This window comes from Crocodylus porosus, unplaced genomic scaffold (genome assembly GCF_001723895.1).
Source record: "Crocodylus porosus isolate Cpor-Errol unplaced genomic scaffold, CroPor_comp1, whole genome shotgun sequence".
NCBI classification, from domain to species: domain Eukaryota; kingdom Metazoa; phylum Chordata; order Crocodylia; family Crocodylidae; genus Crocodylus; species Crocodylus porosus.
In genome coordinates, this window is record NW_017728949.1 from 37,250,726 (window position 1) to 37,267,358 (window position 16,633).

At 38.8% G+C, this 16,633-nt stretch overlaps 1 protein-coding gene across 2 annotated transcripts in view; it reads left to right on the top strand.

Annotated features, from left to right (window-relative positions):
• The window catches only part of ZNF385B (zinc finger protein 385B), a 322,138-nt gene that overhangs the window by 277,652 nt on the left and 27,853 nt on the right, over positions 1 to 16,633 (top strand). For both annotated transcript variants that reach the window (XM_019554589.1, XM_019554590.1), the window contains exon 5: positions 3,090 to 3,246. In XM_019554589.1, the coding sequence (XP_019410134.1) occupies positions 3,090 to 3,246 (157 nt within the window). The remainder of the gene's footprint in view (positions 1 to 3,089; positions 3,247 to 16,633) is intronic.

Below are 16,633 nucleotides of genomic sequence, written 5' to 3' on the forward strand. Positions count from 1 at the left end.
GCTTAAATTATGATAATTAGATCTTGAAAAAACTTACCCAGGTCTATAGTGAGCTCCCCACTACTGGAAATTTTAAAACCAAGGTTGAATGCTTTTTCTAAAATATATGGGCTTGTCTAAGCAAGAATTAATTCAGAAACAATCTGAATTATATAGGAGGTCAGACTGAGAGGATAACAATGGTAATTTCTGTTCTTTATAATGTAATGTATGCCTGTGATTTTGTGTTTTATAGTTACAGTTACCATCCAGTGAATATCAAAAGTGATGCCACCCAAGAGATTTCAGTGAAAACTTCAAATATCTTTAAACAGTTTACATTAGTTTTAATTCTGTCTGGACTTGTTTGTTTTCAACAGGTTTCATTACAGTAGATGAGGATTGAATGAAGTGAATCACAGTAGTAGGTTATTACTGATATTGCAGGCATTATTATTGCAAATATCAGCAGAAAGGCTTATTAGCAATGTACCGACTTAGTAAGTCTTTCTCTTGAGTGCACTTACGTTTCTTCTGTTGTAGCTTTCCTCAGGCAACATAGGATCTTATCAACAGAGCATGTATGCATTGAGCATAGTTATAGATCAAATATTTAAAGGGACATCATCAACTTGAATTTTTTGCATCTGCTGCTGTTACAATATAAGTTGCTAGAACAGAAGGAGGCTTGAGGAAAAATATATTTTTTCTATTTTTAGCTTTATGCATTTTGACAGCTTTTTGAGTATGCAGTTTCACTCGGCTGTTGACATTTTGTACGTCTTCTGAAGGGTACAGCAGCGCCAAAGCTGAAACTGAATGAGCAGAAACCAGCAAAAGAGGGAGTGTTTGCAGACAGAAAAAGAATGTAATGAGTGGGGTGGTATGTCTTATTTTGTGATGAGTCTTCCCTACTTGTCTATGAAACATGTCTAAATCTAATAGAAGAGGAGTTAAAAAAATCTTTAAAAGTTATCAAGTATTTTCCAAGAAAAAGAGGACATACTATTTAAAGGCAGATCTAGCAAAAAGAAATGAATTTTTTGATATCCAGCAGTTTCAAGAAATTCAAGTTGACAGGTGTCTCTTTAAATACTGTATGTAGAGATAGTTGTACTTCTGTTCAATAATTTAGCTGTTTCTCTTTAATTTTTGCATTGTGTTTGATTATATTTCAATACTACAGAGGTTTTAGTCATAAAATAGTTTAGTTGCAACTAGTTTTTAGACTCTACTATAAATTGATTTACAGACAAGTAAGTATTTTTTTCAGAAAGGTCTGCAAAGTAATGTTTATTTGGCAGTTCTTATTCCTGAACACGCTCTTAACAAAGTTATCAGAGAATAAGCATGCTGCATATTCTGTTCCTTATTTTACAGTATATACAATCACTTGTATACTAAAATGAATACTTCATCTCATCTAAATGGCTGTTTGAGCTGCAGTGCTTTAGTGATTTTTCATCATACAAATGATTAAGACTTTAGTGAATAGAGATTTGTATGTGTTCTCTTGTCTTTTCCATCTGCTCCTACTGTCTGCTTACATTCTACCCACACTGTCTTAAGGTGACCGTGGTTCCTAGGTGTATTGAGCCCCATTAAGATTGTCCTCATTATATCTGTGCTCTTTTTAATACCTGTCTGGACCCCATAGCTGGTGTATATAAAACATGAAGTTTATTCTGTTTTTTGCTTCATTTAACACAGTGAACTAGATGATGATGCAAAGATGTGTTAATATAATTCACTTTTGCATGAACATATTAAATATGTCTTGCACTGATATTTTATATATGAAGCACTGAGATGAAATCATCTCTTTATGTCATTTCAAGGAGCATGCTATTTTAGTTTGAATTAAATTGCAATATTAACTTAAATAGTTAATATGTAACCTTCAATAGAGGCACCTGTTCAATACAAGTTTCAAAACTAAAAGAATGTCATTTATATGAGTATTTGTTAATAATGCATAGCATTGCTAAATAATACTGTTTACAGTTATGTAAAAATGGCTTTTCATTTGTATATTCATATAATATTCTTAATCTATTTTTACTCTATAAAATATGTTAATATGTTAATTAGGTTTTTAGAAGTCAACAGGCTTTGTGTTAAGAAGTCATAACCTGACATTTTTTAATTTGGGTGTTTAAAAGTTAAGCTCCCACTCTACATTTGGAGACAAAAATAACTCAGTTGTCAAAGGGTACGCTAAATCTCTGCAAATCAGGCAGCTCATTTAAGTGCCTAACTTCAGGCATGTACATTTGACCTAGTTTCTATAAATAGTTTTATGACAAAGAAGTAAATATTTTCTCTTATGAACATCAGAAGTTATTTTTAGTACAGAACCAGGAGGTATATATTTCATGACATTTTAAAAAAGAAGCTAATAATAAGTTTTTCTCTGGTGATCTGTCCCAGAGTCCCCAACATTTTAGTTCTTTCAAAAGGGTTATGTAGGACAATTTATAAAACATAATCAAAATTGATGTATATTGTAAATGTTTTCTATGTTTTAGTTCAGTCTATTAAAGTTAATGACAGTGGTGTTTCTTTTTTCATCCCTTCTCCTTGATCTAATAGTGTAGACATAATATCATTAATGCCTGTTTCAATTGCTGTTAGTGTAATGATGGGAATACTTCATGAGTCTTGTACTAGATCAAGCAAGAGAAAAATGGATTATTTAATCATGTTACAGCATAGAGAATATCTTTCTAACTATAAGCAATAAAGAGCAGGTAACTACGTGAAATTAAATAGAAGTTTTCTCAATTGGATATATTCACATTTACATTAAGTTTTAAATCTGAAGAGTATGATAGCAAGGAATTAGATATGGAGACATCAATTCTAATATAGAATCAAATTTCTTTCTGCATTGAAGAAAGTGCATGTTGTTCTTTAAAATCTCTTTTAAAATGCAATTTTTGTCATCTGAATATATAAAATACATTAAGTTTAGGGAAATATTAATAACACACTACTAAACTTTGTCAGGTGGAATATTATGGTGCCTATTATTGAAAGTGTCCCACATTACCATCTCTTGGGTTGTATGGAAGTACAAACAAATGAGCCTGATTTGTTCTCCTTTGTAGAGCCAGGCTGAGGCCCACTACAAAGGAAGTAAACATGCCAAGAAGGTCAAAGCACTAGAGGCAACGAAAAATAAACCAAAAGCTTCCAAGGACAGCGCAAAGGCTAACACAAGCTACTCCACCACGCCAGTTACAGCCAACATCTCTGACAAATCAGGTCAATGAAAATTTTTGTTCTATACATTCTTTGCTTTTTCTTTTTTGTGTTGATGTGAGTCTAATTGCATGATATTGATTCATGGCTTAGTTTTCTAAACTGTCAATATGCTTTGTTATACAGAAATGAATTGTCCTTTATATTTGGTGTCAGAAGATTATTAATGCACATGAAATATTCAGTATACCCTCAGTGCTAAGGTCTAATTTCAAATAATACAGAGCAGTCTTAATAAGACCGACTTGTGAAATTTATATTTGTACATCATGGAGAGGTAGTCAGGCTGAAGTCAGACAGGAGGCAGGCTGTCTGAGGTCTAGTTATAGACTGACTAACTACTAGTCTATATGGTGCAGCTCTACCCTGCCTTCTGCCTTACATAGCATGGAGTGATCTTATATTTGTATATTCGAGACATGGACACACATGACATTTAGAATGGTATAAATGCAATTGAAACCTAAAGTGGATAGACATACAAGTCTGCTAATCTGTTTAAATCCACCTGGAAAGGTTCAAAATTGTATGTGAAAGATCAAATACTATTTTGAACTAGTTCACTGTGAACCTGTGTTACATGATGTTGGTCTGGTCATTCCTTCAAGAATCCCACACTGCATTGCCCCCCCTCCCTCCCCCCCACTACTGCAACTGGCCACTCTACTGCCTCCCTTTCTCTCTTTTGCAAAGCTCCTTAGCACTGCTTATTCAACAAAGGCCATCTTTCAAATAAGCTGCTGTGTCCTCACTCCCTACTCACAGTCCCTCACCATGTGCAACCATCCCTTGGGAACCAAAACATGTATCTAAGCATTCCCCTCTCCTGCTGCCCCCAAGTCAGGCAAGCACACTGCAGATTGTGGTCAGCTGCAGGCTGTTGAAGTTTATTTCACTCATTGCAAGGAGAGAAGGGAAAGTGGAAAAGTAAAAATGCCTCCAGCTACAGGTTACTCACCCCCTGAAACTCTCCAAAGCAAGACCTTTTCTCCCCACCCCACCTTCACCAACTGTGAGGCATGCTGGCCTGGGTGAGCCACAGCACTTGGTATAACTGTGAACCAGTTTCCAATCAGTGACATCTAGGAATGGTTCAGTTGTTGTGTGTGACCACACCCTCAGTTTCCACTGAAGTCTGAAGGGAAAAACTTGTCTCCAGGAAACTCCACCTTTCAGAAAATGGGAATTCTATTCAAACCAAATGAAGGTAGTTATAGGTATGTAATATCATGAACAAACCCATCCAGTTACCCAGCTAAACCTAATGACTGATTTTTGGTAGCTTACACAACTTGTATTTGAGCTTTCATTTTGTTTGTGCTTTTTTTGTTTGTTTGTTTTATTTTGGTAATCTCAAAAGGTTTGTAGAGCAGTATTGTGTGCAAGTTACTGTTTAAAAACTGCTCTGTTCCCTCTGTTTCCTTGTTGAATAATGTTTCTTGACCATTCTGGCATAGTCCAAACTTGCAGTCCTCATGTAGAAGAAAGCAGCCATGACAATTTTCCCAGATTATAAAACTATACAGACTATTTCTGAAGGTTTTACTTCTTCCTGGGTAATCTTTTAAATCACAGTCCTGACCCAAATACCATAAACAGAGTAACGTTAGACAGTGTTCTGAAGAGGAAGTGGCTTATTATCATGCCAAATGCTATTGTCAGGGATCGCTCCTATACACTTTACACAGGGAAAACTCTAATGGATTGGCTAGTTAGCAATAATATGTTTTAAGGTTCAGTTTAGTTTACCTGGGGCCCAATATTTTAGTTTTGTGTTAGGCAATGTAAGTCTTACTACTAGTAAACAAAGCCAAGACATTATAAAGCAATCTCATGCACTAATGATTTCTACATTTAAAAAAAAAACTAAAGAAAAGAATAAATGACTGAGCAGAGAGAAAAATTCAGGTCACGGTATGAAATTACATAATAGAGAGAGCAGAATGGAGAGAGGCATACAAAAAAACCTAAAATATTTAAAAACAAAAACCAACACTGTACTTCTGTATATCCTTAAAGGACTATATCTCATATTGTCTTCCTAAATGCATATCTTTTTTTTACGAAAATGTTTTAATGGATCCTGTTTATTGAAAAAAATTCTTGTTAATATAGCCGTGTCATATACCATTTACCAATTCCGTGTCATTTACCATTTATGATGTTAAAAACTAAGATAAGAGTTTGGCTTAATAAAATTGCTACCAGAGACTTCTTAAGTTAAACCCAAGCCTACTGTATTAAAATTAACCTAAATCTAAAATGACAATTAACTCACAGGGTGGGTTTCCACAAGTTAAAAGTGTAGGCCCAAATAAAAAGAGTTGCAGCATCCTTCTCTATGTATCCACACCAAATCTTCCGTTTGAATACTGTGCTTCAGAGTGTGGACAGGTCTTATGAAGTGCTGATGCCAAACTTAACACAAGGCCTAACTCAGATGTACCTTCCATTTTTCTCTATGCCTTAACCACACTTGCTGTATATTCCATGCCCAGGATCAGAAGGGGGCCAAGGACAATGAACCCACCAAGTTGTCACAATCCCATTATTTATTACCACAGTAAATATGAATGAAATGATTACTGATCCCCTTTAGTCATGCCTCAACAAGTTCCCCAGCAGTCAAAGTACTGCTAGTGACAATGGCAGGTCAATGAACTGCTATTCCACCAGTTCAGACAGTTTAGCCAACAAATACAAGTCCCTGAGGAGAACAAGTCATAATTGCCACATCTTGTCCTGCTAAACTTGGCAAATAAGTTGCCAGTGAGGACCTGGAAATCTCAATTTGAAACGGGTCTTGTGACTGTTGGTGATGGATTAGAAAAATGTCAGGGGTAAGCTGAAAATCAGGGGACATTAACCTTTTCCAAGCAGCAGACTGGGACAACCTGTCCTCAGTCTAGTGTGAGCTGGGTGGTTTTGGCAGTATGTCAACAGTGGGGGAGGTTTCCCTGAGTCCCCAAAGGAGCCATGCACTTGGGAGCTGCATCTGTGTCCCCTGCACAGTTCCCAGCCCACTGGCTGCGGGGTGAAAGCAGCTTCTAGCAGGGTTGTGCCCAGGCCAGGCAGTAGCAAGTTGCTTTCATCTTGCTGCTACTTCTCCTTCCTCTCCTACTTCCCCCCAGCCTGGCCCTGGCACTACTCCACTCTGGCTGGAAGCTGCACTCATACCACAGCCTTGGGGAGAGGGGAGGGACAGAGTAATGGCAGTGGTTCAGGCACAGCTTCCCCAGCCCTGGTGTAGCTCTGGAAGCTGTGCCTAGGCCACAAACCTGTGGGAGTGGGGGAGAAGTGGGGCAGCGAGAAGAAATAGCAGCACAGGCACAATTTCTAGGTCCTCAGCCTTTTCACATCCCCTCACTGCACAGCTCCAGCACAGGCACAGGCAAAGCCCTGCAGCTTCACGGGCCAGATCCAGACCTCAGGTTGTACATTATAGACTTCTACTGTAGAATGGAAAAACCAGACAGTGCCATGGATTAGGTGTGATATAGTTGGATTCCTGAAGAAAAACAATATGCATAAGCTTGGAGTTCATCATAATATATGTTTACTCAAACAGCAGGAATCACAATGTCACTTTTGGTATTTAGGGAATGAGTCTTATCTTTCTTTTCCTGTGACAGATTAACTGACAAAGTTGTCCTCTGAATATTTCTGCATATCTTTTAGTCTTTGAGAAATGGATTCTGTATATCTATATTAAGATACACTTGGTTTAATTTTTCTTAAAGATCTCTAATAATTTAAGCCTCAGTTTACATTTGTATTTTTTGTTACCTTTTTAACTCGTTTGAATCTGGGAGATTTCTGTGTTTTCCTTACTCTGAAGTTTTTGTTCAATTTCTTTGTCATTCCTGTCTCAATAGTGCATCATATCAATCTAAACTGGCCCCACCAACATTTTCATGTGTGTCATCTAGACCTGTATAGAGTTACATAACTGAGTTATATAAATTATCAGTTGCCTTTCTACATTTATGCTTATGTGATAGCTGTTACCTTGGTGAAAACGCCAGGGACTAAAATGAAGGCCTCAAGGCTGAACAGTGCGTACTGCTATACAGTAGCATAAATAGGGATGGGTGAGAGGGACATCTACCTGAGAAGCCCAGTTAGGAGAGGCACTGGACTCTTCCCTCACCCCAGCAGAGTCCAGGCCCTGGCAGCATTCTGATGCTGGGAACTCCAGGAGTCCTTCAAAAATGCCATATCTTACCTTTCACTTGGTTTTTCACAACAGAAAAATAATAAAGTCATTCTTCTGTTGAAAAGAACTTAGAAAGACCACAACAGGTCAGAATGTTTTTGACACTATGGATTGTTACTAAAGTTTCTTAGTTTACCTTTTGAATCATGCACAGTTCTTTGCACACATAATAGCGTTAATACTGGGCAGCACCCCGCAGCACCCTTAAAAGGATTTCACAGCACTGAGAATCGCTGATGTAGGGAAACCAAAGAAAGCTAGTAACAGCTGGAAAGCGATTCCTATTCTGCTCAGGCTCTTTGGTTTGTGGTAAGGATTTGTTTTCTTTACTTCTACCTGGGCACATCTACACATGCACAATTACTGTGCAGTAACCAAAAATTACTGCGCACTATGAGCAGCATCTACATATATATGCCCATACTGCACAGTATGTATGGTGACTTATGGTAACTTGTGCATAAATGTAATACTTGCATGATGCAGATATCAGGTATATGCCCAATTAGTTACTGAGCAGGAACTCACATGTAGATGCCTTACTGCACAGTAACACTGTGTGCGTGGACTGCTTTGGGACTAACTTTAGTACCAAGTCAATCCAAACACAGTGGTACTGCACTTTAACACCTGCACGTGAAGACGTCAGTATAAATCCACTTACTGTGCAATAAATGCATGTGTAGACACTCCCTGTGTGTACAAGTCAGCAGTGCTCAATATAAGGAATACCTAAAGCTATGAGAGAGACAGTGTGCAGAATTGTATTCATACTATAGTTTAAGTGCTTCAGGATGATATTTGCTATAAAAATATAAAGTATCAGTTCCAGTGAAGTCCATTCCCCTAAAAAAGGGCAGGGGATAGTAACCACCACACAGCGTGGCTTAAAATATTTGAAATGTGTTTTAAATATGAGAGACAACGATTTTGGGGGAGATATTTTTTATTGGACCAGCTGCATAGTTGGGATGAAGTCAGATAAACTTTGAAATGCAAAGCATTCTTCTGCAGTTTTTAAATACAGCTCTGAGAATGAAATACAATACTATATAGAAAAAAACAATAACTACTCCAATGCTGTCATGCCAGCATAGTTTAGATACTACAGTGATGAGTGCCTTAGGTATGCATATAATAATAATGGAACTGAAATGTCACTGTTTATTTATCAAAGAGAAAAGGTTTCTTTGATCATACTTCTAAATCAAAACAAATACTGTTCAAAATGAAGGAGATGCAAAATTGAAATATCCCCTTCTCTGCATTCTGTTTGTGAAGTAAAAATCCAAAAATATATGCAAATGTTTTAACTACATAAAAGACCCTGAAACAGTTTTCAGAATATAAAAGTAGGGCCTCTTACTCCCTTTGATCCATTCTGTTTATGATTCATTCCTATTGGTATCAGTGAGAGCTTGTTTGTAGAATGATGTATGTAGACATTTCAGTTTTGGTCCTTACTCAGTTCAGCACATATGGCTCTACCATTTGGGGTTTTGCAGTTAAAAATGTGCTTGTTGGGCATTCTAACTATGAGACATTCCTCTTTTTTCAATAAAGTGACACTTATCATTGCACACACAAATAGACCAGGTGCACACAAATAGGTTCCTGTTAATTTTGCGTTGTTCTGCTTCAGTCTCAATTTGACCTTAAAATCAGTGTAAGTGATTGCCTTGATTCCCTGGCATATGGGAATTCCTGAGTATCACTGAGCTAGCAAGGGTGGTTCATGTCATATGGTCAGTGGGGAAAGGATGTGTCTGGAGATTTATTGTGAGCTGGCAACTCCTTGTTGCTAACCTGACACTTTAATGGTTGTTGCAGTCAGTACAACTTTAGAATGGATGTAAGGTTGCATCAGAAATTCAAAGGATAAGAGGACTATAGTGGTAGTCACCCACCTCAAGCTTTACTGGGTGAAAAAGGCTGCTGGTTCGGAGGATCCTGCCTGTTGCTTTTGTTTAATGCAGCTCTCTCCATTTTGTGGCAGTGTGAAAAAAAGCTTAAAATTCCTCTCTTCCTAAGTAGCAGAATGTACATGCTGAGGCATATTTACTCAGGAAATCATGATGTGACTGAATTTCTCCAGTTTTTCAGTTGTTGATACTATTTAGTAATCAACTGTAAATGATGTATAATGTCCTGAGGGAGGTCTCTATCTACATCTCACCAGTCCACCCTCAAGTCACATGTCAATACTGTCACTTTTATTTCTCATAAAAAAAAACCATTTTTTTCCAAGACTAAAATTGTAAATCTTTACATATTTCTTTTTGGACTTTTATATCCTAAAAATTGATACCTTTATCACCTGAATGGTTTTTCATTCATAATTTATTTTCCACTTATTGGATGCCTTTTTTTGGCCAGTGATAATTCTCCAGAAGATGCAGCAAGCTAGAAAAAATGAGGCTCCTTCAGCTAGACAGTCTTATATATATACTTATGAATTCTAAGTTATTTTTCACATGGTTATCTTAGTTACCAGGATCTCAAATTTTAGCCACTTTTCAATGTGTTCATCCTTTATATGTTTTTCTCTATTAAATGAAAGGGTACAGACTCTTCTAAGCCTTATATCCTATGCCAATTACATGAAGTAGTGTCAGTAAATGCTGATTAAAATAATGCAGTTTTGTGCAACCCCCCCCCCAGAAATCATTCCATCAGCAATATAGAAACATATATGAGCCAACACAAGAGATCCTCTAAGGTTTAGTGTAGTAATGATATTCTCAAGTATGCCCAAAAGTGAGATGCTTCTCTGTATTTCTCTGACCACAGTCCCTCCCACATACACATCATCCCCCACAATAAATTCTAACTCCATATGCTTCCATTGCTATCTTGGAACAAAAGGCTTGGGGGCTGCTGCCCTCATCTGGTGCCATCTGAGAAGGACGTCTTTTTCTGGCCTATTTGCAGATATGAATGGCAGGAACCCACTTTCCAGCAACTTCCTTAGATAACATTCCCCCATAATCAGGCTTTCAGAGGATTTATTGAAGCTTCAAGAGCTTGTTCCAATGCATGTCTGCAGGTGCTGCAGTCATGCAAGTGCTTCAGGTGATAGAGGAATTATATTCATGCAGCAGAATGACTTTTCTCGAGTCATGCTGTTGTGTTCAGGTTCTCTTTTGGGTGAATGCACAGTACACCTCTGCAATCCTGCAATACTAAAATTCCTCCTTTCCTACAGGATTGGGATGTGTGTTTCTTTGAAACTCATTCTTGTTCAAGAGGTTTCATCAAAAGAAAAAGGAAGTCACCTGTAACAGAGATAAACTATTGAGTCTCCAGGGGCCAAGACAAGGTTCTTGTGTGAATCTGATATCTTTTATTAGACCAACTTAAATAGTTGGAAAACAATTATTAAGCAAGCTTTCGGGTTCAAAAACCCTTCATCCCTAACAATATACAATGGATACAAAGAGACTACGAAAAACTTTCAACAACATTCATCCTACGTAAAAAGAAGAAATGGAACAAATTACTCCAAGAACAAGTTCCCCAGCCAAAAAACAAGCATCAGAGGAACAACACCAACAGCTTACAACATTCCAACCTCAGACTTGATAAAACTGAAAGCAGCAACCAGCCCACAAATATTATCAATCTCTCCACACACATGGTTACCAAAACTGAAAAATCTGTCCTTTCTAAAGGTCTAAATTTCTGTCCAGAAAAATACCCTAATAAAATACTTCAGTGTGGAAAACTAGAAGAATTCTTTCAATGACTCCACCTCAAAGAATATTTCCACAACCAAACTGAACCCACTCTCAACAACAACTCATCCTCTGACAACATTCAGGAAAAGATCAATGCCAAAAAACCCCCCAACAAATCAGATTGGACACCTCACAGTGGACAAAACCCTGACTTCAACTGCTGTGTTGACTCCTTCAGGGAAAGAATGAACAATGAAATAATCAGCAACACACGCCACCATAACAACCTTTCTCTACCAGAGAACAAGGCCATAGAATCTCTAAGATCTAGCCACCAAATAGTAATAAAACCAACAGATAAAGGAGGAGCCATGGTCAGCCTAAACTGTGAAAACTACATAAAGGAAGCCAACAGACAGCTCTCTGACACCAGCTACTACAAAGAACTATAAGATGATCCTACTCCCCTTTTCACCAAGAAACTCAACAGTACCATCAAATCATTTCCATCAAGACTATAAGAAAAACTGCAGACCTTGATCCCCCACTACTTAAACCGGGGACTTTTTACATGCTCCCTAAAATCCACAAACAAGGGAACCCTGGCAGACCTATCATATCCAACCATGGGAACTTAGCTGAGGAAATACCAGGTTTTGTTGAATCAATCCTAAAACCGTTCATCACCCACAGAGCAAGTTTTGTACAAGACACTACAGACTTCTTATGAAAACTTAAAAACATCAACCACCTTCCCAGCAACACCCTCCTAGCCACCATGGACATTACCAGCCTATATACCAGCATCCCACACCAGGACGGCATCCAAGCCTGCCTTACATATCTACAGGAACAAGATTACAACTCAGAATACAGACCCAAAGATATTGCTGACCTTGTACAATTCAAACTCACAGACAACAATTTCACTTTTAATAATCAACACTTCTTCCAGATGATAGGAACAACTATGGGCACCAAAATGGCCCCACAGTATGCCAACCTTTTTATGAGCCACCTGGAAGAAGACTTCTGCAAGAATTGCACCATCAAACCCTTGTTATACTTAAGATATATCGATGACATCTTCATCATTTGGACTGAAAACCTACAATCTCTGATTCAGTTCCATCAGAAATTCAACAATCACCATTCCTCCATCCAACTTTCTCTAGAATACTCCAGCACCAACATCTCTATTTTAGACACAATGATCAGTATCCACAATGATAAAATACAGACCATGTTATACAAGAAACCCACAGACCAACATACATATCTGCACAGAACCAGCAATCACCCTAAACACACCAGAAAAGCTGTGATATACAGCCAAGCCCTCAGATACCATCAAATTAGCACTGAAGAGAACACCTGGGATTGCCACCTCACCAATCTTAAAAAGGCTTTCACCCAACAAGGACACTCCTCCAGAGAGACAGATCGCACGTTTGAAAGAGCCACCTGGATACCATGTGAAGAACTGCTGCAGTACAGAAGAAAACTCCCCACAAATCACACACTGCTGGTTATGATATATCCCCCTTCCCTCGAACCTGTACGGAAAATTCTCAAACAATTGCAACCCATACTAGAAAGGGAACCTACTTTTAAAAAGATCTTCCCAGAGCCACCCATCCTAGCCTTCAAACAAGCACTGAAACTTGCTAATCTCATCACCAGAAGCAAACTTCCTCGAGCCCAGAATACACCAGAAGGATCCAGACCATGCCATGACAAGAAATGCAAAACCTGCCAACACATCTCCACCACCCCCACAATTACTACACCCCACAACAGAGCCATCCGCATTCCTGGATCTTACAGCTGCACCTCCAGAAATGTAATATATCTCATCCAATGCACCAAATGCCCTGATGGAAAATATGTAGGAGAGACCAAACAACAGCTGCGCACCAGAATGAATGCACACCGGAAATCTATCAAAGACAGGAATACCCAATTACCGGTGGGGGCACAGTTCTGCCAGAATCCTGAAATTTTTTGGCTGTTGCAAATTCAACACTAGGTTATGTACAGCTGCATTTTTATGCATATAATGTATTTTCTGGAAAAAAGAATTTACCCTTGTTGAGAGGAGCTCTGAGGGCAAGACCACATATGGAATCTGCCAACAGTGGAAAGATGAAACACACGTGATCTTTCTCTTAGCTGGCCAGCACTCTGTTTCTTAAGCTTCCACCTCCACTTTCATGTATATTATTTGAAAAATATTTTTTTAAATCAGGAAATATTTTATCCCCCACTGGAAGCAAAATGGCCCTGGGCCCCAGTTGTATGAGAAACACTTAAGCATTTGCTAACTTTAAACACATGTTCAGTCCCATTAAAGAGATACTTTCTTTAGTTGGAACTATCCTAGGGAAAATGGGAAGCCAGAGCTATTTTTCTGTAGTTGCTAAACCAAAGTCTTTAGTCAAATCCCCTTTGCTGGACACTCCCAAGTTGTACTACCAGGCTTTTTAATTTCCCTTGTTTGACCTTGGTAGGCTCCGTCTCTGGCAAAGTTCCTGGGTACAGCCTGTTTCTCGTCTCTTCATGGAAGTTGAACCTTGCAGTCCAGTTGCCCTACCCCACCAGGACTAGTGCTTTAACACGCTAAAACACCCCTGCCATAGAAGCTTTTCAAAGGCTCCAACCTTGTAGAATTAAAGTTTCTCTTTTCAGAGACACCTGCAACATACAACACAATGACTTTTCAGATGTTTCTAATGCAATTAGAATTTTTAAGTTAGAGGCTGTTCCCTGCTTCAGTTTTCTTCTTAGATAGGAGACTTTAGATACTATAGAAACCTTTATCCAGCATATGGCTGCTCCTCTGGATCATGGAATATCTTTCTCTCTCTTTCTGACAGTTAGCTTCTTTCTTTCCTAGAAATGACTGGTTAAAAACCCAGGCAGTAGTCTTGACTTCAGCTCTGCCTGCCTACCGGAGTATACTGATTATTTTGTTCTGTCTGCCTTCTATGTTAAAGAAGTTTTCATTTCAGTAGTAGACTATTAGAAATTCATGACCCTCCACTGATAGCTGTGCATTGCCACCCCATGGTCTTTCAACCCAAGGTATGGAAATGAAGAGACAAGACACAGCAAACAAATCTCATGTTAGATATGGAATTTGAAATCTGACATAGAGAGAGAGACTTCTTAATTTCTAACAGAATTACTTTTATTCTGTCTCATGCATCAGTGCCATAATTGGGTTTACATGCTTGTTATATCCAGTGTCAGTATCCACGATGTACAGTAAAAGATACTGTCAAAGAAATGTATGGCTTCTATAGGGAGAGATATTAAACACTTTTTAGCATTTCATGCAAATTATTTCGGCTTATTTCAGAAAGATCTGATTTGGCTGCTGTTGTTAGTATTAAATGTTATCCAGAAGTAGGATTAGCAAATCAAAGTTTATTAACATAAAACAGTTTTATCAGGTTTGATCTTTAGAAATCTCTTTCCTATTACTTCTGGTGCTAGCGCTTTGAAAAAGGGAGTTTTCAGTCCTGATCCTGCTGGATCTATCTGTCTTCCTAAACACTGAATGGGAGAACAGTCATTTTGTGTAGTTTAGTATTGGAGAGTAGAGCTACTGAAACCTGCAGAAAGATTTCAGATGTTGCTTCATTCTCTTAAAATAATACTACATGGCATATTCAATTTCAGTACCTTACCTGAAGGCACTTGCTTTTAGCTAAAAGATACAGTGCGTCTTAGACTGAAAGATTGATAAAATGGAGTAATTTTGTGCAAGATGAAAAAGGTTAGTTTTCTCCAGTCATTAAATACATCACCACCAAATAAAATAAAAAATGTATTGTGAATTGAGTGGGTACATTTTCCACCATAATATTTTCATGTACAAGTTCTATATTAAAAATATATTGAAAGATGAAAGCATGTCCTATCCTTTGTAGATGTACCTTTCATGCCCCCTTGATCATCAAAAATATTATTACATGTAACTTTACAAAGGTCTAATATTAAAATACTCTGTTTACTTTGTTGCAGACTGTTTTCATTCCCTTTTCAATGGCATCCTTAAAATTACTTGAATTTTTATACTGTAAGACAGAGAAGTGTGAGCTTTAAACCAAACCAGACACACTTTACTGACAGACAAGGAGCCATGGAGCACTTAATTACCTTTCTTACCAACATGTAATGTTCATTCACAGAAACTACATATAGAACCTATCACCAACTTTGTTGTCATGTGAGATCCTGCATCCTTATTTCATATCTGTACAGGAAAATTATGTCATTAATGAATATCTGGAAGGATTTTTTTCTTCACTGTAGGTAGCATTTTTATTCCATTTGATTTATTTTGTTCATTATTTTATTTATTTTTTATTGTATGTGTTGTTATTTTAAAGCAATCAAATTAATATAGAAATAAAAAACATTTATCACAAATAATACATAAATATTCTTTGAATGTACTGCAGTGGTAAAGAATGTAATAGACATGACAAAATAGCCTTCACTAATACCATTGATCTGGTGATTATGGCTAGGGACAGAAGTTACACACAAACTGGCTTAAGTGGTCAGAAACTGGTTTAAACCTGTAACACAGCAGAAGTTCAATGCACTTAAAACACTTTCAAAATGACTGAAACTGGTTTAAGATAAACCTGGTTGGATGTAGCATCAGACTGAACTGATTTAGGTCAAGATTGATAGGCCAGTATGTGGAACCAGCCCTTCCTGGTTCAAGTTAACTCACAGTCTGCTAGCATCCCAGAATGCTTTGCAGCACAGGACTGTGCTGTTTGCTCCAATGGAGCAGGGTTGGTTTCATCCCTCTGCTCCCTAGCCAGAGCACTATCGCTGCTCTGGCTGGCTGAGAGGGGGTGGAGGTGGGAAACCTGGCTCAGGACCCCAGCTGGAGTCTGCCTGGTGAGAGCAGAACAGCCCCTCACAAGCTTTTCCCCTGCTTGGCACTGGGGAGGGTGGTGGCCAGACTTTAGGGTAGGCCAGCAGAATGAGGCAGGGTGGCGAGGGGGGAATGAGGCAGCCCCCTCACCTGCCCACACAGGACCCTGGCCAGCTCTGCCTGCAGGGGGGGAGGAGCCCCTAACAGGCTTTTCCTTGCTTCCCACTCAAGTAGAGGGGGGAGGGGTTGTGGCCAAACACCAGCCCCAGTCCACACTGGGTGAACAGGAGGGAGGGGGATTTAAACCCCCTCCTCTGCTTGTATGGGACTCCAGTTGGGGTCTGTTTGGAAGGGGCAGAGCCATCCCTGACAGGCTTTTCATTGCTGTAGTGGTGAAAAGCCTGTCAGGGGACACTCTGCCCCTGCCAAACAAGCCAATGCTGGCTGGGGTCTAATGCAGGCAGGGGAGGGGTTTTAAATCCCCCTCCCTCGCATTCACCTAAGCATGCCAGCCCGCACTGGCATTTGGCCATGCCCTCCTCCCTGCCCTGCTCTGGTCAAGTGGAGAGCAGGGGAGAAACCTGTCAGGGGCTGCTC